At 42.8% G+C, this 21,389-nt stretch overlaps 1 protein-coding gene across 3 annotated transcripts in view; it reads left to right on the forward strand.

Moving 5' to 3' along the window:
* LOC143294131 (protein FAM149B1-like) overlaps nt 1-21,389 on the forward strand; it is a 121,205-nt gene that overhangs the window by 96,793 nt on the left and 3,023 nt on the right. For all 3 annotated transcript variants that reach the window (XM_076605578.1, XM_076605570.1, XM_076605562.1), the window contains exons 3-14: nt 6,980-7,124; nt 10,245-10,384; nt 11,257-11,415; nt 12,204-12,398; nt 12,836-12,968; nt 13,951-14,085; nt 14,486-14,571; nt 15,586-15,769; nt 16,362-16,499; nt 17,177-17,308; nt 18,125-18,209; nt 18,659-18,775. In XM_076605578.1, the coding sequence (XP_076461693.1) occupies nt 6,980-7,124; nt 10,245-10,384; nt 11,257-11,415; nt 12,204-12,398; nt 12,836-12,968; nt 13,951-14,085; nt 14,486-14,571; nt 15,586-15,769; nt 16,362-16,499; nt 17,177-17,308; nt 18,125-18,209; nt 18,659-18,775 (1,649 nt within the window). The remainder of the gene's footprint in view (nt 1-6,979; nt 7,125-10,244; nt 10,385-11,256; nt 11,416-12,203; nt 12,399-12,835; nt 12,969-13,950; nt 14,086-14,485; nt 14,572-15,585; nt 15,770-16,361; nt 16,500-17,176; nt 17,309-18,124; nt 18,210-18,658; nt 18,776-21,389) is intronic.

A 21,389-nucleotide genomic window follows, 5' to 3' on the forward strand; every position in this document is an offset into this window, starting at 1 on the left:
CATCACTTTCGGTTCAGGTTCGACCAAAAGTGACGAGATCCAGAAGGTCAAAGTCAGCGGAACAGGACTGAAGTGATGAAAACCACAATGAGAACCACGGGCTTTGACACTGAGAACTCATTTCGGTGTCATCGGGCCTTTACCATACTACTCGCGTGCACGTGCACAGACACGCACACTTACAACATATGCATACAAACACTGCGCGCGTGCATTCTCCCATTCTCTCTGTCTCTCCCTGTCTGTCTCTATCTCTGTCTCTCATTCTCTCTCTCTCTCTCTCTCTCTCTCTCTCTCGATTGTGCTCGCACACTTATTTGACAGACTTTCAGACAGAGAGGAACCAGTACTAATTACCGGCAGGTGAAAAGGCTCTGAATAGAGATTTAGGTAAAGAAAGGGTATGGCTGGGGTGTGCATCGTCCACACTTCGTCTGCTGAGGGATATCGTGTGTCACGGCATAAGTCACTCGCTTTTCATCAGTTCTGAATAGACGGTATTAGTTACGCTTTACTGGTAACGTAAGCTCCTATCTGAACTCTCTGTCTTTGTCTGTCTGTCTCACACACACACACACACACACACACACACACACACAGAGACACACACACACACACACACACACACACACACACACACACCGTCACACACACACACACACACACACACACACACACACCGTCACACACACACACACACACACACACACACACACACACACACACACAATGGCACACTCACACACAGGTTTGTACCAGTAAGCACGCAGTCACGCATGTGCACACACTCCCCGCGGGCTGTCAGTCGTGATCTAGAACACACACACACATAGGCAAACAGACACAACACACAGAGAAATAGACTGACGCACACAGAGAGACACAGATAAAATGCATGTGATTGCGTCAGCCCAGTCGTTATCATTATACATAATTAAAGGCATGGGGCGGGCACGGCACCGTGTGTCACTGACTACAGACTTCTGTTATGACTACCCACGTTAGAGAGAGTGACAGAGAGGAGGTGTGGTCATGCGACTGCCTCAGTGTGTGTGTGTGTGTGTGTGTGTGTGTGTACTGTATGCAGGTTTGTATGCGTACAGAGAGAGAAAGAGAGGGAGGGGGGCCCGGGGTATTGGTTTATTTAGGTATAGGCCATTGAGAGTGTGTCAGGAAAAAAAATTTTAAAAAACTTTGAGAGGAAAAAGAAAGTAAATAAGGCAAATGTCATACTTTGTCCAGCGATACACACACAGCCAAGTGGTACCGAATGCAGATAAATATCACATGCATATTCAGATGCACCTATTAAAGTTATACATGTGACATGATAAGCAGCACTCATGCTTAGTAAATTACTTTAAGACTTAAGAGTGGATCGAAGCTTAAACGTCTAGCATAGATAAATTGAGAAATTTATGATAGCTTTTAAACGCCATATATAGCGACAATCTTATCTGACTACTGAACTTCAATGGTATGTATTGCACTTTAAAGTTATACGTGACAGTACAGTATAGAGAACAAAGTGCACTTCATCTTTTTTCCCTTTCTTACACAGTTGACACAATAAATCAAACTCATGATGTTCTCTGTAACGGTAACTATGGTATGCAGTTTCCGAAATGGCAAGTCTAAATCTGGTCATTGTATGCTTTAAATGCTTATCTAGATTCATCAATGAATAAGTTTTGACACCGGGTACAGTACACAATGTTTTACAAACATTAAATCTGTCCTTATCCTTTCCATCTACGTAGAATTAGCCTTTGAAAATCCAAAGAAACTGATCAGTCCCCCGTGATTAAGCCATACTCGTTCACAACCAGATCCAAACATTTTCAGTTTACAGCGTACATTTGTAGCCCAGTTTTGTCTTTGTTTTGTTTTTTGTTTGTTTGTCGGTTATTATTGTTTTTGTTTGTTTGTTTTTGCCACGTGTATCAAGATCACTTAAGATTTAATTGGCTTTGGCAGACAGACAGACAGACAGAGAAAGAGAAGGTACTTTATGGCTTGACCGTGTTATCACCAACCCTACACACACACACACACACACACACACCTCTACCCCGCCCGCCCACCCACAGAGACTTGCTGATTGACACTTGATCAGTATCAGCCCGTGTTGGCCCCAAAAGGTCAGCCTCTCTGCTGTGTGGGCTGTTGTGTCTGTGGGCACAGGGAACAGAGGAGTTGATCACTGGAACTGTGTCAGGCCATCTCTTCTCTGCAGGGAAAGGGGTGCTCGTGGTAATGATGTGTGTGTGTGTGTGTGTGTGTGTGTGTGTGTGTGGTCTAGCTTAGATAGATGACACTATGGCTATCGGTGCATGCATGGCTAATAGTGTATCCACAGCGAAAAACAAAGTTCATGCATCAGTAAACCTACACAAAAGAAAACTTCCGTTTCATCAATACGTGTTGACTGAACAAAAGATGAATGTTACCGGTGTGGCGAGAGTTAAAAAAAAAAGAAGAAGAAAGAAAGAAAGAAGTAAAACCACCACCTACACGCACCACCAAAAAAACCCCCAAAACGAATAACAGTAATGACAACAACAACAAAACCAAAACAAACAAACAGAAAACCGCAAAAAACAACAACAACAAAAACCAACAATCAATCAGTCATTAAAAAAAACCTCACGACTAATCCTTTGTGAGCCGGGATTTACAAAATACTTCAAGACAGTGACTGACAGATAAATATAAACTTCGAACACCTTACAAACACGCATGCGCGCGCGCGCGCGCGCGCACACACACACACACACACACACACACACACACACACACACACACACACGAGTACACTGACACACTTTTTTTTCTTTCTTTCAAAGCCAGTTACAAACTACATTCCATTTCACTACTTCCGACTTTTTTTTTTTTTTTCCTCAGTCCAGAAAGTGCAGTCAGTCAGTCAACCAATCAGGCTAGACAGACAGATAGATAGATAGATAGATAGATCCCGTCTGTAATGAACATGCCGTGGTGTCATGGTGCAAAGAGGAACCTGACAAAGGCCCTGGGGGTGGGGGGCAGGGGGGGGGGCTCGTCTTTGCCGTCCCCAGGTCTGCCCTATCCAATCACACGGGTATCGACTGTCACACGCCAGTCCCTCTTGTTGGTCCCTGTGACTGACTGAGCATGGAGTCGTGCCAGATCCTGGCACCGCTGGCACTCAGGGGGCAGGAAGAAAAAACTGATAGACCCCCCGATGGAGGTGTGTTTGCGCGAACGCGCGCGCGCACACACACACACGCACGCACGCACGCACGCACGCACTCACAGACACACACACACACACTCTCTCTCTCTCTCTCTCTCTCTCACACACACACACACACACACACACACACACACACACACACACACACACACACACACACACACTCCCTCTACCCCCACCCCCACCCCCTGACCCCCCCACCATTCCCCCCCACACACACCAGTAGTTACTGTGCACATATGCACACACACACACACACACACACAGCCACACACACACACACACACACACACACACACACACACACACACACACACACACTCTCTCTCTCTCTCTCTCTCTCTCTCTCTCTCACACACACACACACACACACACACACACACTCCCTCTACCCCCCCCCCCCCCCTGATCCCCCCCTCGCCTCCCCCCCCCCCCACACACACCAGTAGTTACTGTGCACATATGCACACACACACACACACACACACAGCCACACACACACACACACACACACACTCCCTCTACCCCCACCCCCCCTGATCCCCCCCTCGCCTCCCCTCCCCACACACACACCAGTAGTTACTGTGCACATATGCACACATACACACAGCCACACACACACACACATTCATTCAAACACATAAACACACATGTGCATGCTCGAACACGCACGCACGCATGCACGCACGCACGCACACACGCACGCACTCTCTCTCTCTCTCTCTCTCTCTCTCTCTCTCTCTCTCTCTCTCTCTCTCTCTCACACACACACACACCCTCTACCCCCACACTCCCTCTACCCCCACACCCCCTGATCCCCCCCTCGCCTCCCCCCCCCCATAAACACACATGTGCATGCTCGAACACACACACACACACACACACACACACACACACACACAGATTGAATGGATTAATTTTATTGCCTTGGGGTAATAGAATGAGCAGACAGTACTTTTGTTTTTTCTCTCCCTTAAAAGAGGAATAAAGAGAAAATAAAGAAAAGCAAAGGAAAAGAATTAACAAACAAACAAAAGAAGTAGAAAAGTATATCAGTACACCATATTTATCTGAAATCATGTATAGGCTACCTGAACAATTGTGCACATACATGCATACTTAATTATAAAAAAAAAAATATATATATATATATATATAACACACGCATGTCAGTGAAGAGAGAGAGGAAGAGAGTGTTAGAGGAGAGAAAGTGGAGATGGCAAGAGATAGAAAACAGCACACACACACACACACACACACACACACACACACACACACACACACACACACAATATATATTTATAAAAAAAAGGATGGAAATATTCTAACAGTAACCATTACAAGATCGGTTTCAAACAGGTCACAATGTGGACAGACGTTTCCTGTTTTCATAGAATCACATCTTTTGCGACAACCGCAAACAAATAACAGAAACAAAAAGAAGAAAGAAAGAAACCAAGCAAAACTGTAAAGAAAGGGTGTAAATATTCAGATATTATTCATTACAAGATCGATTTCAATCACGATACTATACTAACAGATAATGTTCTGTTTTAGAAGGAAAGCTTTTGCATTGTTAACAACAAACAAATGGAACTGCAGCAGCCCCAATTCATTGGGGGGGGGGGGGGGAAAGAAAGCTATAATCTGTATGAAAAAGGTAGAAATATCCTGACAATAATCATAACAAGATCAGTTTCAAACAGGTTACAACACTGACAGCTGTTTCCTGCTTTTTTCATAGTATTACAGCATAAGCTATGTTAATAATAGATCATAAAAAAATAATAAGAAAAAGAAAAAAAGAAATTAACAAAAAAAAGAAAGAAAGCAAAACACTGTAACAAAAAGGTGGAAATATTCAGAGAATTCATTACAAGATCGATTTCAAGCAGGATACTCTACAAACAGATGTGTCCTGTTTTCCTAGGTGGAAAGCTTTTGCATTGTTGACAGCAAACAAATGGAAGGGGGGGAGGGGGGGGGAGAAGGGAGGGCTAAGGGGACGGGGGGGGGGGGAAGGGGAGGGTCCCTGAAAGTCTCAAAGATTCATGGTGGACATGATCTGCTCATTGAGCTAATGCTATCGATATAGACATTGTAACTCAGAAGATATGCTCAGACAATCTACCACAGCTGCATGATGCAGAAGACTTGTCTGGACGGAGCGGGAGATATGGATGACTTCATCACATTGCATGTGGCTGCATGCTATTGATGTTTTTTTTGCTTCTTCTTTTTTTTTCTTTCTTTTTTCTTACAGCAGTGGTGGCCTTGAGTCTGTTAGGTATACTTAGTGTGTGTGTGTGTGTGTGTGTAGTTTTGTGTACGTTTGTGTGTCTGTTGTGTGTGTGTGTGTGTGTGTGTGTGTGTGTGTGTGCACAGTGATTGTACTTTAGAGAGAGAGTGCGTGCATGAGTGTGTGTGTAAGTTTTTGTTTGCACACAGTGTGCATATTTCCATGGGAGAGAGAATGGGTGTGGGTGTGTCTAATGTTTTTGTGTGTGTCCATGCACAAACATGTATGTGTGTGTGTGTGTGCCTGTGCATGCACGTGTGTGCACATTGTATGTTTCATAGAAAGAGAGAGCATGTGGTGTGCGGTCAAGCCACACTAAGGATCAGAAACGATGTCACACTTCCTGGTTTTTACACCAGCATGCAGCACACAATGTAGCAATAGATATTCTGGCATCATATTTGTTGAAAAGAAAACTAATGTCTGGAAGATGTTTGTCAGCAGTGAGGGGAGGGGGTGGTGGGAGGGGGGCGGGGGGGAAGAAAGACTCAAGATAAAACTTGTTTAATTTGTCTGTTGCTTCTTTTTTGTTGCCTTCTTTACATGTACAAGGAAAAAAAGATATAGATGCCCAGGTGGTGTATGTATGTATATATATATATATATATATATATATATGTGTGTGTGTGTGTGTGTGTATTTTAAATTTATATATTTTATACTTGTTTTTTTTCTTGATTAAGGAGGTTTTCTGGCAGCGATGAGGGAACAAGATATGTAAAAATAAAAATAATAATCACCGTTTGTGAAAGGAGGCGTACCATTTGTCCTTGCCTTTGCTGCGTGTGGGTGGATCTGTGTTGTTGAACGTCAGGTGATGGTGGATTGCGTGTGGCAAGGAAGGCCACCAGAGAACGTCCTTTCTGCTGTCTCTGGGGGCCACACATGTTGGGGTGTACAGTTCATGGAAAGGGGGCCTTGACGTTTGCATGTTAGACAGCCGTTATGTGGAGGTTAATGTCTTCTCTGGCTGTGGGTGGACATGCAGCAACTTGTGAATAGAGGGGGGGAAGGTCTGGGTGTGAGGGGGGGGGTGAAGGGAGGTTGTGTGTTCCTCTTCTGCTCTTTTTATTTTTATTATTTTTTATTTTATTTTATTTTGTTTTGTGTGTGTGTGTGTGTGTTGCAGTCAATAATATCACTGCATTATGAATCGCTTTGTTGTGATGTGTGTGTGTGTGTGTGTGTGTGCATCAGTGTGTGTGTTGCAGTCAATAATATCACTACATTATGAATCACTTTGTTGTGGTGTGTGTGTGTGTGTGTGTGTGTGTGTATCAGTGTGTGTGTTGCAATCAATAACGCAAATGCATTATGAATAATTGTCTTGTGTGTGTGTGTGTGTGTGTGTGTGTGTGTGTGTGTGTATGTGTTGCAGCCAATGATATCACTGCATTATGTATGAACTATAACTATGTTATGGTGTTTTTGCATGTGTGTCACAGTTACAACACGACCCCCACCAGCAGCGGGCGGTCATCGCCCACCAGCATGGACACCCAGAGCACGCTGTCCATCTCCCAGGGGGGCTGGACCACCGGCAACACCACCGAGCGCAGCAGTCTGGACTCCTCCTGCTACTCCATGGATGTAGGTCACCTCCTGTCCCCTCAACCCCCGCCCCCACCCCTCTCTTGCCTGCCTTCCTTGCCTGCCCAACCTCGCCTCTCTCTCTCTTTTTTGTTGAGTAGTTAACCCCTTGGTCACCTCACACGTCACCTATGCCGGTTGGCCTGTTTAGGACATAGGCGGCCAGCAAGCGCTCTCCTGCCATCTTGGTCCTGTGCCAGTCGCTCCAGCTGTCCCCGGGCGCCTTCTGTCCTCTTTCATGTCTTCCTCCAGGTCATGGCACCATGTATGATCACTGTCATGTCTTCCTCCAGGTCATGGCACCATGTATTTACTGGCCGGCCTCTTTTCCTTTTCCCGTGTCCTCTTTCATGTCTACCTCCAGGTCATGGCACCATGTATTTACTGGCCGGCCTCTTTTCCTTTTCCCATGTCCTCTTTCATGTCTTCCTCCAGGTCATGGCACCATGTATATTTACTGGCCGGCCTCTTTTCCTTTTCCCCTGCGGGTTCTAGGTGAGGGCTTGCCTTGTGACCCTGGGTCTGGCTTGCGGAGCAACATGTCCGATCCATTTCCAGTGTCTCCTCTGGAGGAGCTCTTCTTCTGCAGGCTGCTGTTTTGTTTGGTCCCACAGTTGGTCATCAGTGATTCCATCTGGCCAGTGAATCCAAAGAATCCTACTGAGGAAGGTGTTGATGAAAGTCTGGATTCTCTTCATGGTGACGGCAACCCTTTCAGTACCAAGCCGGTTTTATGACCAGTGACAACCACTTGCCAAGGGATTTTTGATCATGGAGCATTAAAAATTGTTTAGTAATGCTAGCATGCAAAATGCTGTAAGAAAGTATATGTAACCAATAATAAACATACCTAATTATAAACATACTATCCAAGTACAACAGTTTCACATAAATTTAATGATTTTACTGTCGGAAAATTCCTACAATGACACAGTCAGAAATTTCAGTCCTGGGTTATTATTATTTTGCACACTGGAAGGGGACAGAAATTTCCACCCTTGGGCACTTAAAAGGTTAATACACCGTTTCACTTATTCTGATAAACATGAGTTTCAAACATAAATATAGATAACTAGCTTTAAATATTGGTAATTAACATTTTGTCTGTCAATGATTAATCCAATGTGACAATTGGCCAATGAGAATGTGATACTGGCCAATGAGATTGTTTGGCTTAGAGTTTCATTTTGACCTCATTGTAACCTATTTCACGATTGGTCGAACTTCCCAAGGCATCAGCCATCACAGTATGAGAAAATGACATCAGAGGTACAGACTTTTCAAGTTTCATCACATTGATCTGCAGTGATGTAGTGGGTTGTTGGCTCCTTAACACTAACCTCCTCAGCCTCAACCTCCGGCCCATAACTACAAAGTAGTCGTTGGGGGAAGCCTGAGGACCGCAGACGCAACCTCCCTTCTCCATCTGTCTCTGTCGGCAGCCGCTGGCAGCAGCTCACATGTGTGGAGTCCGGTCCATTGTTTGATGTTCTCATGCCAGTTCTTCCGCTGTCTTCCTCTTCTTCTCCCGCCCTCGATGGTGCCTTGCATGATTGTTTTGGACAAGCTGGTGTGTCGAGTGTTGTGTCCAAACCATATCAGCTTGCGTCTCTTCACAGTTAAAAGGAGAGGTTCCTGAGGTCCAGCAAGGTTCTCAATTCTGCTCCGTACACTAACCACTCAGATTTTAAGAGGTGTCATGCCTCAAAGCTTTAACTAAAACATTGTGTGAGTGCTGAAGAGTTCAAGGTCAATCTGTGCAGCACTTTTGTTGGAGTAAGTGAAAACAACTTGTGGACATAACTTGGTCATTTGGCATTTTGAAATTAGATTGTCAGCTCCAGTATTTCAGTCAAAAGACACAGAGGAAAAAAAAAAAACGTTTTCAGTATTTGTGATGACAAACTGAAATATGTCCTTGGTAAATGAGGTAACCATTTTTGGCTTCTTTAACATTGCAGCTGCTGTTGCTACAAGGGAGAAATGCCCACATTTACCCAGAAGGCATGACAGTCCAAATTAACATGAAAACTTTCTGCAGTGTATCTTCGCTGTCTGATGTATACCTGTACAGCAACTTTTAAATTCATCCAGCATCCTTGGGAACTCAGTCTCACTTCCTCCATCCCTTTCTTGCCCTCTCCTTGTCTCTCTAGAGACACCCCCCCCCCCTCTTTCTGCCTCTCTTTCTGGCTCTCATAGACCCCCCCCCCCTCTCTCTTCCTCCCTCCCCTCCCTCTCTCTGTCTCTCTATAAACATCTCCCTCTACTCTCTCTCTCTCTCTCCCCTGTCCTCCTCCATTTGTCATATACTTGTTAGGTTCTTTGTTATACAGTTTTTGTGTCTCCCTTTCCACTTGTCTCATGATTTATGTAGCACTGGCAGCCAGCCCAAGCTGCGGAATTAATCAGTATCAGTTTACTTTACACCCAGGCAAGGGGCTTTTTTAGCTGGCAGAAAATGTTCATGACAGCATGCTTTATTAATCTGGTGAGCAGAGGAGGAGGTGGCTCTTGGGATTCACCTACTAGGTGATAAAGGTATATCTGATTGATCATGTGTGTGTATAAAGGTTGTAACACAAGGTCACTGCCAGGGATAGAACATGGGAGGGAAAGAAATGTCTGTGTGTAGAATTTTCATCGCCAGTAATCATTCTGTCCACAGTTTCACTTCTGCACTTCAGACCCTCATGATACTGACATGTAAAGTGTTATTAAGTGAAAGCAAAATGCTCCAGTGAGAGGATAACACTGATATGTTTATTAGGATTAGAAAAAAAGAAAATGGAATTGTATGACCATTTCATTCAAAGTTAAGAATTTAGCTGCATTTCAACTTCATAATCAAGTGGGCATGGGTCTTTGGTATTTCTGTTTTATAGTACAGCAGCAGTAAAATTATAATTAAACAGCAGTGATATTTCAAATTTTGATATCAGTCAAGCAAGAATGAGAATGGTTCATTTTCCTGGTTATCATTTATTAAGAACGCATTTTGCCTTATTTGTCAAGACTGCATTTAAACAAAGCTGACATGACATTTAACACTTTGACCCTCAGGGGAATTCTTGATAGAAAAAGCCAAACAATACATTGTTCATGTTTTTCCCTCCCCAGGAGTTTGAGCGACAAGCTGCCAGCACGGTGAACCAGCACTTTGAGGAGTTCGAGTCCATGCTGTTTGAGGGGCCCAGAGAGACCGTGTCCAGTGTGTACAGGGAGTGTCAGGAGTGGGTCACCCAGTTCCCGCACATCAGGTCAGTCAGTGGCCATCTTCTTGTCTGGCACTTCACCTGACTCATGCATGTTGCTTTCCTTTGCATTTGTTCTCTGATTCTAGATACATGTAGGAGAAAGTTTCCTGTCTCAGAATCCAAAAGTTTGAACTTATTTGTTGTATTTCACTGGCATCACACCAGCTTTCTCAGCAAAACTGACACCCAAGTTTTTGGTGAGGTATGTGGTGTAAACCCACTGATATATATTCACAAGTAAGTTCAAACTTTCAAATCTGATTTTGGAAACTAAGTTCAAACTTTCAAATCTGATTTTGGAAACTGTCTTCCAAATTTTATTTACCATTCACCCAGTGGCTCTGCATTAATTTGATCTCATCTGTAAACATCTCTGAAGGTGTTACATTTGACAGTTGACAATGTGTTGTGTAATCTCATTAGTCTGATGTAAAGAAAAAAGGTTTTGGTGGATGGGTGGGTGGGCAATTACCAGTTTAGGAGATTATCCAGTGTGTGTTTCCCACTTTTGTCATGAATCAGTGATGCAAGATATTAGTTCAGTATTATCAATTTTAAATATTCATTATCACAAGCATCTCACAGGTTTATTTTGATGTCAGTTTGAGGTTTAGTAGATCGGAAAACAAATACACTTGCAGGGAGAAAAAGAAAGGGGAGGGGGTGTGGCACTGCACTGTGGCCATGTGTCACTGGGAGAGGGCAGCTTGAATTTCACACAGAGAAATCTGTCGTTACAATATTCAGTACAATACAATACATCACAACACAGTATAGTTTTCTACAACACAGCGAAACACAACACAGCACAATGCAATACAAAGTTTTGAACGAAGAGAAGAGGATGTCATGTATGACCCTGTATGTGTGTGCAGAGTGCTGGGCAAACAGGTGATGGCCCCCAAAGACACTGGCTTTCACTTTGTCTCCCCAACCAACACCTCCAACAGCACCACACCACGACCTTCCACCTCCGGCACACTCGACCTCAACCTCTCCGAACATGACCTCTCCTTTGCTTCTGACACTCAGGGGTGGGTTCTATAGACGTTTCTTAGTGTTTTTCTCTGTGTGTTAGTGTGTGTGTTTCGTGTGTGTGTATGTGTTCAAGTGTGTGTATGTATTCTTGTCTGTGTGTGTGGAGGGAGAGTGGGGGGGTTGGTGTGTGTGTGTATGTATGTGTCTGTGTGTCTTGTCTGTGTATGTGTGTGTGTGTGTGAAGGATGGGGTAGATGGAGAAGTTGGCTCTTCAGTTTGTGCTGTTGAACGCATTTGCATTAATTTTTCAGTCTGTTCTTGAGCAACACTCAAAAACAAGCAAACACCAAAAACAAGGGGTCTGAATTGGCACCACTTATATGTACAATGTGTTAGACTGATATATCATTCTCAGTCAGCTTTATTCCCCCGTATATATTTGCTTACTGATAAGTTCTAAACCTTAGATTACAGTGCTTTGTATGCATTTTTTTTTTTAACCATTTTTCCCTTTCTGATCTTGATTGTTGGTGCTCTGGGACTGTGTGCTAAGGAGGTAGATCACATTTTAGAGGTAGATCACATTATAGATATCCATTATTAACATTAATGTTATCATCATTGTGTATGGGAGGTGTATGTGTGTGGATGCCAGGGAGGAGCAGTTCCTCTGACGAGGGAACATGTCATGCTCTTCAGAGATGTTCAGTCATGATTGGTCTCCACTTGGCTCTTAGCTCTCACCTTTGGCTCCACATAGTTGTTTGCATTCTTCTTTTCTTCTTTTGTGTCTTCTTCTTTTTCTTGTTGTTATTATAATCATCATTATTATGATTCTGTTCAGATTGACACTGTCAGGGAGAAAAGTCAAAGCCACCAAAGCACCGCTAGAGGTCACCAGCATGCTGACGGCCCGAAGTCATCGTCTGGACACTGGTTCCGACAGTCACGTCAGCAGTGACTACGACTTCCTGCACGAAGAGATCTTTGCTCAAGACGGCGTCTATGAAGATATCATCGCTGTGGATTACAAAAACATGTGGGTGGTAGCTGGTTGTGTGTGGTGTTGGCAGGTTGTCGTGTGTATTTTGTTTGTTAGGATGGGTGAAGGGTTGGGTCTGAGTTTTCTGCCCCAGAGTGTTTAGAGATAACACAGTTTGAAGGTTATGTTTGTTTGTTTTGGTTTGTGGTTTTTTTGGGGGGAAACGTTTGTTTTAGTTTACATTTTTGTCTGTGTTCATGTTCATATTTGGAATTTTCTTTGACTTACTTGTTTTTGTTTGCCTTGTTTTTGTTTGTTGTTAATTTGGTGTGAGTGTTGTGTATGTGCATCTGTCTGCATGGGTGATGTCTGCTTCCTTGATTGTGTGTGCATGTGTGTGTGTGTGTGTGTGTGTGCATGGGTGATGTTTGCTTCCTTGACTGGATGGTGTGCATGAATCAGAGAAAAATAAAAGTGATGATAATGGTTCACAGTTATGAGGACAACATGGAGCACAAGAAGCAGATCACACCACGTCGGAGGCGAGTGGGCTACCCGCCCATCACGCCCAATGCCTGTGTGAAGGACAGTGTGTCGAGTGGGGCCTTCGACCGGCTGTGGTGTGAGGTCAGTGCTGGGACTGGGGAGGGACAGAAGGGTGGGTTCTGTTGCCATGTATCATCACTTCCTGAGGTGTAGTGCTTCTCAAGTGTGAGGTGAAAGTGGTTGACAGACCAGCCACCGTGGTTGAGTGGTTAGCTTCTGAGACTGATGACTGGAAGGACACAGGTTTGAGCCCCATCAAAGGGAGGTTTTTCAGTCTGTGGTCGGCTCCTGCCCAGAGTTGAGTTTGCTATGGGCTCAGATGGGTAGACTGGGATCACGCATTCCAGGGCCATCGACTTCACACATTCATCTTTTGGAATATTTCTCCTGACCAAAACTGCAGGTGTCATTATCTCTCAGCCTGGTTGACACCCAGATATGAGTGGACAGCCTTGTCATATCATCCCACAGCCTGTATTGACCACCATAGCAGCAGCAGCATCACTGCCAGCATTATTTATCATCACTGAAACATAGAAAAACAAAATATATCTGAAGCTCAAAAAAAGAAAGTGGTTGACAGCACTCTCAATGTTTCTCTTGGAAATGCTGATAGTGTCTGTACAATTGGGATTGGTTGCATAGATTAATTATTTTTCCTACTGTGTTGCTGATTAAGCAGTTCCCAGTGTTAAGGAGGCATCAAAGTGTGTGGACTGATCCATATGACAAGACTACATTTGCTTTTAAAAAAAAATTATGAGGGGTGTGGGGGAAGCAGGTGTCTGAAATATACATAGAGCCAAAGGACTGGTCAGGTCTTGAGGCCCAGTCTGTGCTGTTTTCCTGTTGAATCAAATGTGTATGCTTTGTCCTGTTTTTGTCACTCAATAAGGGGATATAAAAAAAGATTTTGTCTTCCATCTTTCGACCCTCCGCTCTCTTCATTCTGATCTGTTGGGTTACTGGGACAGTTGAAAAACAGGTGGTGTGTATGTGTGACATAGTGTTATTATCCTGTGTTCATTGTCCTTCATTGGCTAACTTTTTGTTGTGTCTGCAGATCATGTCATGGACACAGCCGCTGATCAGGAGGTACGCGGCAGAGCTGGAGGCGAAGAAACAGGCGGGGGACCTGGGCCACGTCATGATCCCTGCGCCCCCTTACAGGGCCTCGTCCTTCGTGCTGCCCATGCGGGTAGGGTGCAGTGGAGCCTGTCAGTGTTTGGGTGTATGTGGTGCAGGAGTTACCATCTTTCTCAGATTTACTGTAGTGGCTGTGGAATAGTGATTGAATCGATGTAATGTTCTTACATCTGAATATTGTGAGATCTTTCTGCCCTTTACCAGTTTTCTCCCAGAACTAAGTGGGTTATGCCCCCACCCCAACCCCTAATGTACTTGTGCATAATTCTATTTTTCCTGTTTGTTTTTTTCCTTGTTTGTTGTTCTTGTTTTATTGTTGTTGTTTTTCAGGTTGTATGAGGCCAGTATTTAGTTTTTCAGCTCTGCTGTGGCCTTTTGTGATCAGCTAGGTTATAACCAACAACAAAAATAAAGGTAAAGATACTGATGGGTTTGGTTTTGCCTTTGTGCAGAGTCCTCACGGAATGGATGGGCAGGTGTCCTTTGACGGTATGCTGAACGTCTCCAGAATGGCTCTCCGAAACAGGAACCCCCTCGGGTAATGCGGATGATGATCATGTTTTATATTTGTGCTGAACTCAGTTGTTTTTTTGTTGTTGTTTTTTTGGGGGGGTTTCAGTTAATAATGGAAAAGCTGTTGTTGTTTCTTTGATCTTTCAAATGATTCAGTTTTGTATTTCTCTTTAGGGAATGTTCATTCATGAAATATCCTCTGTTTTGGGGGTGGTGGTTTAAATGCAGATTTCACTGAAAGGGTAGTTTTTACTTTTAGTGGACAGATTTTTTTTGTGTATGTATGGATGCTTTTCAATATGTGGATTTTTTTCCCTGGTTGTTTTCTAGTTTGGCTGCATACTTAGGTGTTGTTTTATTGTTTGCTTTGTTTTTTTTTCTTTAAGAAAGAGTAAACATATTTTTGTTTAAAGTTAGGTTTGTAGATAGTAGCAGTATTCTGAGAGAGGTAAATACTGTTTTTAATTGTGATACGTTTTCTGTTATGACCGTGGCACTGAGTGCAGTATGACGGTAGGAGATGCAGGCTGAATGCAGTGTGCTGATGTGTATGTGTGTGGAGGGGGGTGTTTAGGGGGTAGGTGTTTTGACAGGGTGTGTATGTTAGTGGGTGAGTTTCCAAACACAGTGGCGCCTCCTAGAGCTACTGATACTGATGCTATAGAATATAGTTTCCAGTGTTGTGTACGTTAACTATATTTGGTTTTATTGATTGGGTGTGTATGTGAATGTCAGTGTATGAGCTGTTGTGTTGCTTGAAATGAATGTTTGCTTTTCATATATTCCTGTCTGAAAAAGATGTGGGTTTTTTTTTTACCTGATCAACATTAATCTTATGAATTAAGTTGTTTCAATGCATATGTTTATGAATGGTGACATTCTAAAAGTAACTGCGCTTTGGCATCTAACATGTACCAATGCCAAAACTCTGTTTACAATCTTATCTCATCTCATCCTATCCTGTCTTATCCCATCTTACCTAACCTTATCCTACCTTCATGGGTACCCGTGACTCCTATAATGGTGGTGCTGTGTGCAGCATGAGTTCAGGAGACGTGGGAGACTCCTCGGTGCTGGGGATGACGGCTCAGGCCCTGGCCCCTGTCCAGAGGGGGAACAACTCCAGCACCAACAGACCGGCCACCGTCAACCCTCACCGCTGGCGGCAGAGTCAGGGTCGACGTCTGGACCCGCTTCCAGAGCCTTCCAAAGTCCAGAACGCTGTGAGTTACCATTGCTGTGTGCGCTCTCTTTGTTGTCAAGTGTTATTTTGGAACATAGAGACAGTGCTGTGATAGGTTATTCTCACATTTTGATGCGTGGAGTTTTTGTTTTTAATTGAAAACAGTGTTGAAGGAATGACAGTGAGGAATTATTTGTTTGTTATTTATTATTATTATTTCATGCTAATGATTAGAATACATTTACGTAGGTCTTTCAAACCCCGCAAAGTGCTTAACAATTAAAGCACTTTCAAACCCCTCAAAGTGCTTGACAATTACATGTCATCTTAGAACATTCAGACAATGCTACAACAAATATATTACATTTTGATATGTGGGTTTTCCTTTATTGGAAGAAAACTGAAGAGTACGCACAATGAATAGATAAAAAATTGATGTACACTCATGAATGAATCATTATATTACCTTCTGAAAGTGTTGCAGTGTCAGGTTTATTTATGAATGAGGAACATTGTGGTAAACTGCTGTATCGTTCACACATGATGGTGTTAGCCAACTACTCTGTAAAAACACAGTGAATGCAGGTGCAGACTGTGCAGTTGGTCATCAGTTATTCATTGTGTGTGTGCAGGACGAGGGTCGTAGTCACCAGCCTAGTCCCCAGAACGCTCTGCGAGTCAAACAGATTGTTCCCACAGGTCCTCATCGACTGTCGTCACCGCCCAACCCACTGGCTGGTCGTCTTCCTCCTCTGGAGTCTTCAGGGGTGGTCAGTGTCCAGTTTATTGGGTTTTTCAGAGTTGGATTTGGATGTATATATTAAAGTCCATGTTTGTTTTGGTGATACTTACATTTATGTGGATCATTGGCCCTACAGTAGGCTTCCTTCGGTCATGGCTGATCATGGATAGAGTATATCCGACCTAATGTCTAATTGGGCTGTCTGCTTGGACCAAGCAGCGTCGCCTGTGACTGTAGAGACCGATGCGAGAGAGACAGTCTCTGTCGCAGCGATCACATGTGTAAGCTGATGCTGGTCTGTCGGCTGCCATCCTTTTTGTTCTGCAGCAGCTGAAAGAGGCCCTATGATGCTCAGTAAGCGAAAGTGAATTGCATTGATATGTGGATCATACTCAACTCTGTCAGCTGTTGTGTAAAGCATCACACATGCTGCCACTGTGCATGATTATTTTGCTTCTTAGTTATGTTGTTTATTTCTACGGTGAAGCATTTTAAGTTCTGATACATGATTTGCTGGTTTTTTTCCTAATAAAAAGTTATTATTTTACCACAAAAAAATAGTCTTTAATTCTCTCACACCTCTGGCTGCTGGTTATGTCTTGTGTGCAGTTCTTTTATGGAGATTCCTTCACAGCGTATGTTGCTGTCTTGTCAGTGTGACATGCATAGATTTGCTGTGAACTTGCCCTTGTCCTACACTTGCAGCCAGCTCACCGTAAAACGGGCCACCGGGCCAGCAGTGCCATAGACAACAAGGAGGGGCGGCACCTGGGGGGGAGGGACAGGAGCAACAACGCTGTGGAAGTCAGCCGTCCAAGTACTACTCAGGCCTTCAGGGTGAGTGCTGGCCTGTCTGCACACTGTGTGTGTGTGTGAGTTTGAGTGTGTGTGTGTGTGTGTGCATGACTGTGTGTGTGTGCATGACTGTGTGTGTGTTTGTGTGTGTGTGAGTTTGAGTGTGTGTGTGTGTGTGTGTGTGTGTGTGTGCATGACTGTGTGTGTGTGTGCATGACTGTGTGTGTGTGTGTGTGTGTGTGTGAGTTTGAGTGTGTGTGTGTGTGTGTGTGCATGACTGTGTGTGTGTGCATGACTGTGTGTGTGTTTGGCTGTGTGTGTCTCACTTCCCCCTTCACATCAGTCAGTTTAGCCAATACTTTGAATATTATGTTCCATGTAACAAAAGACTGACTGAAATCATGAACTGTGAGAGCTTTCTGTGTATTCAGAAGATTCTGATGAATAAGTAGAAAAAAAGAGAGAGACAGACATGAAAACAGTAAGGATAGGTTTAGAAAAAGGCAGTAGCTTTGACAAGCTTTTATACTAAATGTTAGTGACACTGTTTAAGGTCCAACTAGTAAAAAAACAAATAAAACCAAGACCAAGAAACAAGTAAAACTTCTTTTAATTTGCAGGCTTTCACTTATTACTCAGCAAACATATTCTGTTGCAACCATGTCATGTGTATAGATTTCTCTACGTCAGCATGCCGAGTTGAAAAATGTGGTATTGGAGTCACACACACACACACACTCATAATATATATATATATGTGTGTGTGTATGTATATGTATGTATGTATAGTTATATAGATAGATAAATATATGCTGAGTGTGTGTGTGTTGGTGTATAAGGCCGAACGCTGTGTTTCAGTCGGACACACCATTCAGTATGTCGCGACGGTCGTCCACACCTCTTGGGCAGAACATCCCCTCCCGCCAACTCTACCTCATGAGCGGTGAGTCTTGACTGCTGTCATAACAATGGCTGGGGATGGTCATTCATTCAGTGAATGCAGTCATGTATAGGACTTTTCAAGGATTTGTTGCGTTCCTCGCATTGCTTGTGTTTGCTTGCATTCGTACTGATACATTTTTACATGTTTTTTTGTGGTTGAACATACAGCTGACTTGAACACATGTACAAGGATGCATGCAAGCATGCATATACAAATCTTTCATGTGCAAACATGATGCATGCAAGCATGCATATGCAAAACTTTCATATGCAAACACACACCATGCGCATAGTGTCATGCACACTCTCTTACACACATGCAAACACATCTCACTTTTCTTGGTCATATGCACACAGAGGCACGCACACACACCATTTCCCCAAATATCCCTGCTCCCGTTCCGCTCAGTCCATGAAGACACCAGACTGACCACCACCCCATGGTTTCAGGTCACAAGGCTCTCGGCATCACGGGCAGTGGCCTTCACCCCTCCGCTGACCCCACCCCCAACATCCTGGAGGATCAGGAGGGGCCCACGAGGGAGGATATCCACCACAACCAGTGGAGTGAGTACTGCACATTTTTCTCCTGTTTATGTATTTATTTTTTAGTTTACTGTTGTTTTTTCTCCCTCCTTCCTTCACTGCAAAAATACAAGACAAATATTAATCTTGGGTAGAACGGGAACTTAACTGTGGTTGTTTTTTTCTGCTTGGGATTTGGGGTTGTTGCTGTTTGTTTGTTTGTTTTGTTTTGTTTGTTTTTTGGTGTGTTTTTTTTAAACTGATAATTTTCTCCCAAAGTTTTTATTGGTTGTTTGTATTTTTATAAATACATAATTTGACTTGATTTTATGGGGTTTTGAGTTTGTTGTTTTACTGCTGATTTACTGCTTTTTTAATAATGGGTTTTGTATTACCATTTTATTTTCAATTCGTAATTTGTTTTCTTGTTGATGAGTTTCATCTTTGCGTAACTGATTTTGTGGAGATATATATATTGCTCTTGAGGATCTTGTCCACTAGTTTGTGACTACACAAACTGCGCTTTCTGGGCACAGAGTACTTACCTCGTGAATCCTCATGATCAGGTGTGGTCTTTTCACACGTTACGAACACGTTAGATTGAGAATAATAACATGAATTTTAGAAGCTGTTCTAAACTATTGAATTCTTTGGTATCTTTTTATCTGCTCAGAATCAGATGATCTGTTGCAGAAACTAGGGTCCAGAATAGTGCGTGCATTTAGCATTTATAAATGAGTTCATCAGTGAAGAGAGTTCTTCGCTGCACAGTCTTGTGGAAAATAATTCTATGTTGCAACTGTTTGGTTGCTGTTGAAGGAAACAATTTATGAGAATTATATTTCTGTTAGTTAGATCCACTAAAGAAAACATTCTCATGGGTGGCCAATTTATGAGAATTATATTTCTGTTAGTTAGATCCACGAAAGAAAACATTCTCATGGGTGGCCAATTTATGAGAATTATATTTCTGTTAGTTAGATCCACGAAAGAAAACATTCTCATGGGTGGACAATTTATGAGAATTATATTTCTGTTAGTTAGATCCACGAAAGAAAACATTCTCATGGGTGGACAATTTATGAGAATTATATTTCTGTTAGTTAGATCCACGAAAGAAAACATTCTCATGGGTGGAAAACAAAGAAAGAAAGAAAGAAAAAAACCAGTAGTATTTTCCCAACCTCAATGATCATGTGGTGTGTGTGAGAGAGTTCGAGTTCATAAGTTAGCGAACAGGTTATAAGTAAATGATTGAATGGCCTTCAGTTGTGACAAGACCATTCATCCACATGCTAACAAGATTCTGGTGGCAGGTTCATGCTCACATATTGGATTGAAATGAACTTTGCTGATGTTTTCATTTCGTGTGAGGTGGTCTGTCGTTAGTATGACGATACATGAATATTGATGATTTTCAGGTCTCTCTCCCAGCCCGCGCTCCATGGCTCAGTTTTGATAGGCCCTGTGGGTGCAAAGTATGTGTGGGTGCCTCCCCCTTTCCTCTCTCCTACCCCACCCAACATGGAGTGATTGGTGGTTTTTACTAATGACATTTTCCCCTCCCCACTACCTCCGTCCAGTTTCGAAAATTGGTTATTAACCTGTCACACAGCGTGTATTTGCACCGCGTGCAGGAGAACGCACTTGTTTTCAGACTAATGTTATCTTAATGGTTATTGTTGGTGTGTATGAATTCATTTTGATTAAATTATTGTTAAAAAAAAAAAAAGTGATAATTATTTAGCTGTGAATATGCCAGGGAAGTAAGATGGTTCAAGGTATTGTAAATCTCTTACCTGATACTGTAGGGTTTTTTGTTGTTGTTTTTTTAAATATTCCAAGCCATTATATCTATTTTATTACAGTTGCTGTGCTCTCTACCCCACCCCATCTCTCTTTCCTTTCTCTCTCTTCAAGAAGTGGTCATTTTGTCAGTGTGGGTGTTTGCAGTATTGATTGCAGAATCTCCTTTTCTGTGACTTCTGGCATGTACCCCTTTCTTCAAACCTTTCTGCTTTTTTTTTGTGATTGATGAATTAAGATTGTTCAAACTATATGCTGAAGAATGTTTCAGTTTTTATCATCAGTGTTCAGGGTGCAACCAATCTCACAGACTTGTTTTTACAACTGAAATAAGCCATACAGTGTAATATATATGTTAGTAGTGTAGCAAAATTCACCATATTGTTGAAACGCAGTGAATGAGAGTCTGCAAGCTTTCTGACACTGCTGTTCTGTCCTGTGTTTTCTACAGACAAGTATCGCCTGTTCAGGTGATTAGAACAGTCAAGGTTTGATATTCCATGTCAGATTAGATACAGAAAAACAGTCCACTTCAATCTACTACTATGGTTGAAGGGTGATGCAAATAAAAAGAGAAAGATACAGTTTAACATATTACTACTACTGCAACAACATGTGTGCCTGTTTATGAAACCATCTGCACTGAGAATGTGTATGTGTCATAACAGTTCAAACATGCAGCAGCTGGCCAAATAACAGCACATTCTCATGTTTGTCTTTTTAAATGGTCTTTTTGTGTTTTCGGTGCTTGTGAAATGTAATTTTGAATACGATATGTGCTTTCTGACAACAAGATGTTATTTATTATGATTGATTTGGTTTGCATGTGCAAACAGAAATCTATATTTAA

Source organism: Babylonia areolata, chromosome 1, assembly GCF_041734735.1.
Source record: "Babylonia areolata isolate BAREFJ2019XMU chromosome 1, ASM4173473v1, whole genome shotgun sequence".
NCBI lineage: Eukaryota > Metazoa > Mollusca > Gastropoda > Neogastropoda > Buccinidae > Babylonia > Babylonia areolata.